The following is a 12,111-nucleotide window of genomic DNA, read 5'->3' as shown; positions in this document are numbered from 1 at the left end:
ATCAAAACAGCCTGGTACTGGCACAAGAACAGACATATAGATCAATGGAACAGAATAGAGAATCCAGATATCGACCCAAACCAATATGCGCATTTAATATTTGACAAAGGAGGCATGAGCATACAATGGAGTCAAGACAGTCTCTTTAATAAATGGTGTTGGGAAAATTGGACAGATACATGCAAAAAAATGAAACTAGATCACCAACTTACACCATACACAAAAATAAACTCAAAATGGGTACAGGACTTAAATATAAGACGGGAAACCATAAAAATACTAGAGGAATCCACAGGCAGCAAAATCTCAGACATATGCCAAAAGAACTTTTTCAGTGATACTGCCCCTAGGGCAATGGAAGCCAAACAGAAAATAAACAAATGGGACTACATCAAAATAAAAAGCTTTTGCACAGCAAAAGAAACCATCAACAAAACAACAAGAAACCCCACTGTATGGGAGAACATATTTGCAAATGGTATCACTGATAAAGGTTTAATTTCCAACATCTACAGGCAGCTTATACAACTTAATAAAAGGAAGATAAATGATCCAATAAAAAAATGGGCAATGGACCTAAATAGAAGCTTTTCGAAAGAAGACAGAAGGAAGGCCAAGAGACACATGAAAACATGCTCAAAGTCACTAATTATCCGAGAGATGCAAATCAAAACGACAATGCGATACCATCTCACACCTGTCAGAATGGCTATCATCAACAAATCAACAAACGACAAGTGTTGGCGAGGATGCGGAGAAAAAGGTACCCTCGTGCACTGCTGGTGGGAATGCAGACTGGTGCAGCCACTGTGGAGAACAATATGGAGTTTCCTCAAAAAACTGAAAATGGAACTCCCATTTGACCCAGTAATCCCACTCCTAGGAATATATCCTAAGAAACCAGAAACACCAATCAGAAAGGATATATGCACCCCTATGTTCATAGCAGCACAATTTACAATAGCTAAGATTTGGAAACAGCCTAGGTGCCCATCAGCAGATGACTGGATCAGAAAACTATGGTACATCTACACAATGGAATACTATGCTGCCGTAAAAAAGAAGGAATTACTACCATTTGTAGGCACTTGGATGGAATTAGAGAACATTATGCTAAGTGAAATAAGCCAGTCAATGAAAGAAAAATACCACATGATCCCACTCATTTGGGGATAATGAAAAACATTATAAACTGATGAACAAAAAGATAGTTACAGAGGCAGTAAAGCATCAAACAGACTGTCAAATTACAGTGGTAAGGTTAGGGAGAGGTGGGGGAAATAAGAGATCAACTGAAGGACTTATATGCATGTATATAAGAGTAACCAACGGATGCAAAACATTGGGGGGTGAGGGCATATATGGGAGTGGGGTGGGGGTGGGGGGCAATGGTAAGATATGTACACAGATAACACCTTAATAAAAATTTGAAAAAAAAAAAAAAAAAGAAATAATGACAGAAAACTTCCCTGATATGGGGAAGAAAAAACCCACACAAATCCAAGAAGCTCACAGAGTCCCAAGCAAAATGAACCCCAAAAGACCGACACCAAGGCACATTATAATTAAATTGGCAAACACCAACGACAAAGTAAGAATCTTAAAAGCGGCCAGAGAGAGACAGAAAATTACCTACAAAGGAACCCCCATCAGACTAGCGACTGATTTCTCATCAGAAACTCATCAGGCCAGAAAGGAATGGAATGAAATATACAAATTCATGCAAAGGAAGGGTCTGAATCCAAAAATACTGTACCCAGCAAGGCTATCAATCAAAATTAAAGATGAAATCAGGAACTTCACAGACAAAAAAGGACTAAGGGACTTTATTACCATCAAACCAGCAATGCAAGACATGATAAACGGTCTGCTGTAAAAAAAAAAACAAAAAAAGAAATAGGAAGCAAATAAGGAACACAGGGGTAAAGAATAAAAATGGAGACAAATAAGTACCTATCACTAATAACTTTAAATGTAAATGGATTAAATGCCCAAATCAAAAGACATAGGGTAACAGATTGGAAAAGAAAACACGACCCATATATCTGCTGTCTACAAGAAACACACCTCAGAAAAAGAGATGCACACAGATCGAGGGTGAAGGGATGGAAAAAGGTTTTCCAGGCAAATGGAACTGAAAAAAAAAGCTGGGGTATCAATACTTATATCTGACAAATTAGATCTCAAAGTGAAGGACATAACAAGAGATAAGGAAGGCCACATCATAATACTAAAGGGAGCAATCCAACAAGAAGAAATAACTCTGGTAAACATGTACGCACCCAATACAGGAGAACGAAAATGCGTAAAAAAACTCCTGGAGGATATCAAAGGAGAGATTGACAGCAACTTAATCATAGTAGGAGACTTTATACCCCACTATCACTATTGGACAAATCCTCTAAACAAAAAATCAGCAAAGAAACATCAATCCTAAATGACTCACTAGACCAGATGGAATTAAATGACATCATCAGAACATTTCACGCCAAAGTCACAGAATATAAATTCTTCTCAAGTGCACATGGGTCTTTTTAAAAGATAGACCATATGTTGGGTCATAGGCAAAGTCTCTTCAAATTGAAAAAGATAGAAATCATATCAAGCATATTCTCAGATCACAGTGGCATAAAACTGCAAATCAACTACAATAAAAACAAACCAAAGAAATCAAACACATGGAGACTAGACAGCATGCTATTAAACAATGACTGGGTTACCAGAGAGATCAAGGAAAAATAAAAAACATCATGGCAACAATTGACAATGAAAACAAAACCATCCAAAATCTATGGGACACAGGAAAAGCAGTCTTGAGAGGGAAGTTCATAACTCTACAAGCCTACTGCAAAAAACAAGAAATAATGGTAGTAAATTACCTAACCCTACAACTCAAAGAGTTAGAAAAAGAGCAACAAGAAAAGCGCAGTGTAAGCAGAAGGAAGGAAATAATAAAGATCAGAGTGGAGATAAATGACATAGAGACCAAAGAAACAATACAAAAGATCAACAAAACCAAGAGCTGGTTCTTTGAAAGGATAAACAAGATGGATGAACCTCTAGCCAGGCTCACCAAGAAGCAAAGATAGAGGACCCAAATAAACAAAATCAGAAATGAAAGAGGGGAAATAACAACAGACCCCACAGAAATACAAAGGATTGTTAGAAAATCCTATGAACAACTCTATTCCAACAAACTGGACAACCTATAGGAAATGGAAATATTCCTAGAATAATATAACCTTCCAAAACTCAATCAGGAAGAATCTAAACATCTCAATAGGCCAATAACTATGGAAGAAATTGAAGCAGTCATCAAAAAGTTTACAGCAAACAAAAGCCCGGGACCAGAAGGCTTCACAGGGGAGTTTGACCAAACATTCAAAGAAGAACTAAAACCTATCCTCCTCAGACTACTCCAAACAATTCAAGAGGAAGGAACACTTCCAAGCTCGTTCTATGAAGCCAGCATCACCGTAATACCAAAACCAAATAAAGACAAAACAATGAAAGAGAATTACAGGCCAATATCCCTCATGAACGTAGATGCCAAAATCCTCAACAAAATTCTAGGAAATCGGATCCAGCACTACATTGGAAAGATCATACACCATGACCAAGTAGGATTTATCCCAGGAATGCAAGGATGGTACAATATCCGCAAATCAATAAACGTGATACATCACATAAACAAATTGAGAGGTAAAAATCACATAGTCATATCAATTGATGCAGAAAAAGCATTTGACAAAATCCAACACCCTTTCTTGATAAAAACTCTCAACAAGGTGGGAATAGAAGGATCATACCTCATCATAATAAAAGCTATATATGATAAACCCACAGCTAACATCATATTCAATGGGCAAAAACTAAAACCATTTCACCTAAGAACAGGAACAAGATAGGAATGCCCACTCTTACCACTCCTGTTTGACATAGTACTGGAAGTATTAGCCATTGCAATTAGACAAGAAGAAATAAAAGGCATCCAAATTGGAAAAGAAGAAATGAAGCTGTCCTTATTTGCAGATGACATGATATTATACATAAAAAACCCGAAAGACTCCATCAAAAAACTAACAGACTTAATAAATGAGTTCGGCAATGTAGCAGGATACAAAATTAATGCCAAAAATCTATGGCATTTCTATACACTAATAGTGAACTTACAGAAAGAGAGACTAAAAAAGCAATCCCATTTACCATCGCACCTAAAAAATTAAGATACCTAGGAATAAACTTAACTAAGGAGGTAAAAGACCTATACGCGGAAAACTACAGGACACTGAAAAAAGAGATAGAGGAAGATGTAAACAGATGGAAGAACATACCATGTTTATGGATTGGGAGAATCAACATTAAAATTTCCATACTACCCAAAGCAATCTATAGATTCAATGCACTCCCCATTAAAATACCAACGGCATATTTCACAGACATAGAAAGAACTCTCCAAGAATTCATCTGGAATAAAAAAAGACCCCAAATAGCCACAACAATCCTGAGAAAGAAGAACAAAGTAGGTGGTATCTCAATAGTAGATTTCAAAGCCACTGTTCTCAAAATTGCCTGGTATTGGCACAAGAACAGACATATAGATCAATGGAATAGAATAGAGAACCCAGAAATCGACCCAAATCACTATGCTCAACTAATATTTGACAAAGGAGGCATGAACACACAATGGAGTCAAGACAGTCTCTTCAATAAATGGTGTAGGGAAAATTGGACAGATACATGCACAAAAATGAAACTAGACCACCAACTTACACCATACACAAAAATAAACTCAAAATGGATCAAGGACTTAAACATACGACGAAAAACCATAAAAACACTAGAGGAATCCACAGGCAGTGAAATCTCAGAATATGCCGAAGCAATTTTTTCACTGATACTGCTCCTATGGCAATGGAAACTAAAGAGAAAATAAACAAATAGGACTATATCAAAATAAAAAGCTTTTGCACAGCAAAGGAGACCATCAATAAAACAACAAGAAAGCCCACTGCATGGGAGAACATATTTGCCAATGATGTCAACGATAAGGGTTTAATTTCCAACATTTACAGGGAACTCATGCAGCTTAACAAAAAGAAGACAAACAACCCAATCAAAAAATGGGCCAACTGATCTAAATAGACACTGTTCGAAAGAAGACAGAAGGAAGGCCAAGAGACATATGAAAACCTGCTCAATGTCACTAAGAATCAGAGAGATGCAAATCAAAACAACAATGCGGTTCCATCTCACACCTGTCAGAATGGCTATTATCAACAAATCAACAAATGACAAGTGCTGGCAAGGATGCGGAGAAAAAGGGACCCTCGTGCACTCCTGTTGGGAATTCAGAATGGTGTAGCCACTGTGGAGAACAGTATGGAGCTTCCTCAAAAAATTAAAAATGGAATTCCCATTTGACCCAGTGATCCCACTTCTAGGAATATATCCCAAGAAACTAGAAATACCAATCAGAAAGGATATATGCACCTCTATGTTCATAGCAGCACAATTCACCATAGCTATGATTTGGAAACAGCCATAGTGCCCATCAACAGATGAGTGGATTAAAAAACTGTGGTACATCTACACAATGGAATACTACACTGCTGTAAAAAAGAAGGACTTCTTACCATTTGCAACAATATGGATGGAGATGGAGAGCATTATGCTAAGTGAAATAAGCCAGGCAGAGAAAGATAAATATCACATGATCTCACTCATTTGTGGAATATAATGAACAACATAAACTGATGAACAAAAATAGATCCAGAGACAGAGAAACATCGATGAGAATGTCAAACCTCAGGGACGGTAGGGGAGGGTGGGGGTAAGGGGGAGAGATCAACCAAAGGACTTATATGCATGCATGTAAGCCTAATCAATGGGCACAGACAACAGGGGGGTAAGGGCATGAGTGGGAGGTGGGGGGTAATGGGAGAAGAAGGACACATATGTAATACCTTAATAAAGAAATTAAAAAAAAAAGATACTCACTTGTAATTATTCCAAAAAACCTGAGTCTGTTTGCTGTTAATTTCTTTGTTGGGGCAGCAGGAGCCTCTCAGCTCTTTCGTATTTGGAGATATAATCAATAACTAAAAACTAATGCAAACAAGTAAGAGTTCCTGAACATCCCAACAACTTAGATGTAGCCATAACCAGTGGGACCTAATTCGTTTTATTATTTGCTTATTGGTAAGGTGTTGCTCCCTGTGCTAATGATTAGAACACATTTTTAAAAAAATCTAACTTAACTAGGAGCGAGTACTCAATTCAGCAGAAAAATAAAGCAAATTTTTATTTTATTTTTTTAATTTTTTTTAATTAAGGTATTATATGTGTACATATCTTACCATTGCCCTCCCAACCCCACTCCCACACATGCCCTCAACACCCAATGTTTTGCATCCATTGGTTATTCTTATATGCATGCATGCAAGTCCTTCGGTTGATCTCTTATTTCCCCCACCTCTCCCTAACCTTCCCACTGTAATTTGACAGTCTGTTTGATGCTTTAGTGCCTCTGTATCTATCTTTTTGTTCATCAGTTTATAATGTTTTTTACTATCCACAAATGAGTGAGATCATATGGTATTTTTCTTTCATTGACTGGCTTATTTCACTTAGCATAATGTTCTCTAATTCCATCCAGGTGCCTACAAATGGTAATAATTCCTTCTTTTTTATGGCAGCATAGTATTCCATTGTGTAGATGTACCATAGTTTTCTGATCCAGTCATCTGCTGACGGGCATTTAGGCTGTTTCCAAATCTTAGCTATTGCAAATTGTGCTGCTATGAACATAAGGGTGCATATATCCTTTCTGATTGGTGTTTCTACTTTCTTAGGATATATTCCTAGGAGTGGGATTACTAGGTCAAATGGGAGTTCCACATTCAGCTTTTTGAGGAAACTCCATACTGTTCTCCACAGTGGCTGCACCAGTCTGCATTCCCACCAGCAGTGCACGAGGGTTCCTTTTTCTCCGCATCCTCACCAACACTTGTCATTTGTTGATTTGTTGATGATAGCCATTCTGACAGTTGTGAGATGGTATCGCATTGTCGTTTTGATTTGCATCTCTCGGATAATTAGTGACTTTAAGCATGATTTCATGTGTCTCTTGGCCTTCCTTCTGTCTTCTTTAGAAAAGATTCTATTTAGGTCCGTTGCCCATTTTTTTATTGCATCATTTATCTTCCTTTTATTAAGTTGTATAAGCTGCCTATAGATGTTGGAAATTAAACCTTTATCAGTGATAACATTTGCAAATATGTTCTCCCATAGAGTGGGGTTTCTTGTTGTTTGTTGATGGTTTCTTTTGCTGTGCAAAAGCTTTTTATTTTGATGTAGTCCCATTTGTTTATTTTCTCTTTGGCTTCCATTGCCCTAGGGCAGCCGTGGGCAAACTACGGCCCGCGGGCCGAATCCGACCCGTTCGGCTGTTCTATCTGGCCCGCGGAGCCGAAAGAGCGGCGGGTTCTCTTGCTCTCCCCTCCGCTCCTTCACCACCAGCAGTGTTAACATGGCAACGTCGGGAAACACGGCTGCAGCTCCTTCTTCTGAGTGGGCAGATTTATATCCACCCATTCAGTAGAAGGAACAACCTCTCAATCTTCCAGAGGCTCCTTGTAATGCCTGCGGACGCGTCCCCCGACATCACCCTGGGAATGCGTAGACACATTATCGTGGTGATGTAGGGAGACACGCCCCTGGAGAGCACAGTATCAGAGCATTAGCTAAAAAGGAGACCAACAACACTGTTCCCACTGAAGTTGATGTTTTAAAGACCAAAAACCTTTCAACCCAGTCTACATTGCCATCTACATCTACGTCCTGGGCATAATTTGGAAGTTGCACTAAAGAAAATGTTTAATTTACTGTTTATACATTTTGTTCTTTTCTATTTGTTTAGTTTTAAATTATTTTATTATATTTAAGTTTAATTTGAAAGGCTTTTGTACCTTTCCTTTTTTAGGCAATTTTACTTTGCCTTTGCCATCTTCAATATAAGGTATGTTATTGTGGTATGATTCCTCCATTTTTTGAAGTTTCAAATTATAAAAATTAGTGTTTACATTCTTCTTGTTAAAATGTTTGAAATGAATAAAACTATTGAAATAAAAAAAAAGACCGTACCCTTTTATGTAATGATGTTTACTTTGAATTTATATTAGTTCACACAAACACTCCATCCATGCTTTTGTTCCGGCCCTCCGGTCCAGTTTAAGAACCCATTGTGGCCCTCGAGTCAAAAAGTTTGCCCACCCCTGCCCTAGGGGCAGTATCAGTGAAGAAGTTCTTTCAGCATATGTCTGAGATTTTGCTGCCTGTGGATTCCTCTAGTATTTTTATGGTTTCCCGTTTTATGTTTAATTCCTGTATCCATTTTGAGTTTATTTTTGTGTATGGTGTAAGTTGGTGATCTAGTTTCATTTTTGTGCATCTGTCCAATTTTCCCAACACCATTTATTGAAGAGACTATCTTGACTCCATTCTATGTTCATGCCTCCTTTATCAAATATTAATTGAGCATAGTGGTTTGGGTCGATATCTGGATTCTCTATTCTATTCCATTGGTCTATATGTCTGTTCTTGTGCCAGTACCAGGCTGTTTTGAGAACAGTGGCTTTGTAATACAGCTTGAAATCTGGTATTGAGATCCCTCCTACTTTATTCTTCTTTCTCAGGATTGCTGTGGCTATTCGGGGTCTTTTTTGATTCCAGATGAATTTTTGGAGAGTTCTTTCTAGGTCTGTGAAATATGCTGTTGGTATTTTAATGGGGAGTGCATTGAATCTATATATTGCTTTGGGTAGTATGGACATTTTAATGTTGTTGATTCTCCCAATACATGAACATGGTACGTTCTTCCATCTGTTTACGTCTTCCTCTATCTCTTTTTTCAGTGTCCTGTAGTTTTCTGCGTATAGGTCTTTTACCTCCTTGGTTAAGTTTATTCCTAGGTATCTTAATTTTTTTGGTGCAATGGTAAATGGGATTGCTTTTTTAGTCTCTCTTTCTGTAAGTTCAGTATTGGTGTATAGAAATGCCATAGATTTCTTGGCGTCAATTTTGTATCCTGCTACATTGCCGAATTCATTTATTAAATCTGTTAGTTTTTTGATGGAGTCTTTCGGGTTTTTTATGTACAATATCATGTCATCTGCAAATAAGGACAGCTTTATTTCTTCTTTTCCAATTTGGATGCCTTTTATTTCTTCTTCTTGTCTAATTGCAATGGCTAATACTTCCAGTACCATGTCGAACAGGAGTGGTGAGAGTGGGCATCCCTGTCTTGTTCCTGTTCTTAGGGGTAATAGTTTTAGTTTTTGCCCATTGAGTATGATGTTATCTGTGGGTTTATCATATATAGCTTTTATTATGTTGAGGTATGATCCTTCTATTCCCACCTTGTTGAGAGTTTTTATCAAGAAAGGGTGTTGGATTTTGTCAAATGTAAAGCAAATTTTTAAAAAAAGAAAGAAACTTATGGATACAGAGAAAAAAATTAATGGTTGCTAAATTAGAAGAGGTTTGGGGAGCTGGTGAAGTGATTAAGAAGTACAAAATGGCAGTTACAAAATAATCATGGGGATGTAAAGTATAGCATAAGGAATATAGTCAGTAATCTATATATATAAAAGGCTAATACATTAAGTGTCCAAACGTCTGGTCGCTATGACACACCATCCACCAGGGGGCAGATGCTCAATGCAGGAGCTGCCGAGCAGCAGTGACTTGCCAGCGGTGGTTCTCGGGTCACGCTCCCCAAAACCAGAGAGGAGGGAGCCTGATTCCTAGCGGGGCTGCGCGATTCCACATTTGGCTGTAGGGTTATGTTGTTGCTGGGGCACTGTTGGCCCTGAATGTGGTTTACTGCACACTTGCATTTGCATTCCACAACCTGTACTATAGCAACTTTGCAGAGTGCCCTCTCACACTCCAGGACCCCTCAGGGGATGTCGGAGAGCTGGTTTCGGCCAGATCCCCACAGGCCAGGCCGAGGGACCCCACCTGCTGGAGGGACCCCACTCACTCCGCAGATGCCAGGTAGGGACCGCAGGTGGTTGGCTCCAAGGTGTGTCTGGCCTGTCTCGCCCAGTCCTGCCCCACCGGCCACCTTCTAATTAATTTCCTTTCAATGTGCACAAGTCCATGCACCAGATCACTAGTATTGTAATAACTATGTATGTTGTCAGGGGGTACTAGACTTATTGGGGTGTAAATATCTAATCACTACGTTACACACCTGAAGCTAATATAATATTGAATGTCAATTGTAATTGAAAAAAACTTAAAAAGGAAATAATAATAAAATTTCTCATTATCCTACAAAAAAGAAATAGACTTTATGTACTAGTTGTACCACTGATACAAGTGCAAGTTATTTAACTTCTCAAGGGAAAGTCTTAACTAACATGTGGTCTTTAAAAATGATAATACAATTTAGTGGTGCAATTCTGACTATTTCTGACTTACACAAAAGCTATCAATTCTATACTTTATGACTGTGTATATCAAAGATCCAAGTTTTGGTGTTCATGTCATATACGTCTGACTAATCATGTTCCATTTTGAGTCATCCTAAACCCTTACCTTATTTCTAAATTTTTATGTAACTTTTTTCATTTTCAACAAGAGCTATAAGGCTCTTAGTACTCTTATTCTGAAGAATAATGCTGGACTTAAAACATTATTATCTAAAAAGTACCAAAATAATGTGGCATAATGAGTTTTTAATAATTTATAGAATTAAAGGAAATTTTACTGTTTGAATGATAACATCTTCAAACTAAAAACTGGTATGCAACCTAATTTACATTACCTCTCGAAATGGAATGATTACACTGCATAGATTGCCATCCTGGCTAGCAAAGCAGATATAGTTCTCCGAGATGCACATTTTGCCATGAGCATTGAAGTGGCTGAATGGCACCCATAAAAAACATTCATGTACTTCTTTCAAAGTCTCTTCTTTGGGCAGCCTAAAAAAAGCATTAAACTGCTCACTGTGGGCTCGATCTTCTAGACCTCTGTAGGAAAGAAAAAAGGGAGACTTAAATAATGACTACTAAAGGGTACACATGTCTATACTGATTAATCCAAATGCACTGTAAAGCAGAAAGTTTAAACTACATGCTATATTCTTCAACAAATTATGAAATGGAAGAAACATACTGATTCCTAACAGATTCATTTTGTTTATTCTCTTTTCCAATTTTTTTAAATTAGTGAATTAGAATGCACAAAAGTTAGAGATAATGTAGGTCTTCAAACAATCTGTTAAGGAGTGATTTGCTGGAAGATTATTATTATACTACTATATTGTCATATTATGTGATTACTAGAGGCCTGGTGCACGAAATTCATGCACGGGTGGGGGGGTCCCTCAGCCCGACCTGCACCCTTTCCAATCCGGGAACACTCGGGGGATGACCAACTGCCTCTCACAATCCGGGACCACTGGCTCCTAACCGCTCACCTGCCTGCCTGCTCTAACCACTCTGCCTGCCTGATCCCCTTAGTGCCCTCCCCTGCCGGCCTGGTGGCCCCTATTAACTTTTTTTTTTAATATTATCCCCTTTACACACAATTGTATTTGACTTCCTTATTGGCTTCACCCTCTCATACAATTTTTCTCTCTCCTTTATGTAATATTTTTTCCTACTGAGTCATCATTTATAAACTTTTCTTTCCTCCTTATTTCCTACTTCTTCCCATCTTTCTCCTACTCTCCCTCCCTCCCCACATTCCTTCTTTCCTCTATCTTTATCCCTGCCCTCCCTCCCCTTTTCCTTCCTTCCCATCTTAATTTTTTTCTTCACTTCCTCCCTTGGACCTGCTGTACTCCCTGCCCCATTTCTTCTTTCTTCCCATTCTCCTTTTAAGCTCTACCGGCTCCCCTTTAAAACTTTTCTTCCCTCCCTCTTTCTCTCTCATCTGACCTTTCCCATACACTCTTCTCTACTTACTTCCACTGTTTTAATATCTATCTATCTACCGGCCTATTTATTCACTATCATTTATCTTTTTTCTTTTCAGACTCCTACTTTTAAAATCTGTCCCCAGTACACAACTATACTTGATTTTCATTACAGCTCC

General features: G+C 38.2%; 1 protein-coding gene across 1 annotated transcript in view; it reads right to left on the bottom strand.

Moving 5' to 3' along the window:
- The window catches only part of TBC1D8B (TBC1 domain family member 8B), a 92,948-nt gene that overhangs the window by 52,547 nt on the left and 28,290 nt on the right, over positions 1 to 12,111 (bottom strand). Inside the window, exon 6 of the mRNA XM_080653328.1 lies at positions 10,835 to 11,042. Within this exon, the coding sequence (XP_080509454.1) occupies positions 10,835 to 11,042 (208 nt within the window). The remainder of the gene's footprint in view (positions 1 to 10,834; positions 11,043 to 12,111) is intronic.

This window comes from Plecotus auritus (genome assembly GCF_963455305.1).
Source record: "Plecotus auritus genome assembly, chromosome: X".
In the NCBI taxonomy this organism is placed as follows: domain Eukaryota; kingdom Metazoa; phylum Chordata; class Mammalia; order Chiroptera; family Vespertilionidae; genus Plecotus; species Plecotus auritus.
This window is presented reverse-complemented; position numbering and strand designations above follow the sequence as displayed.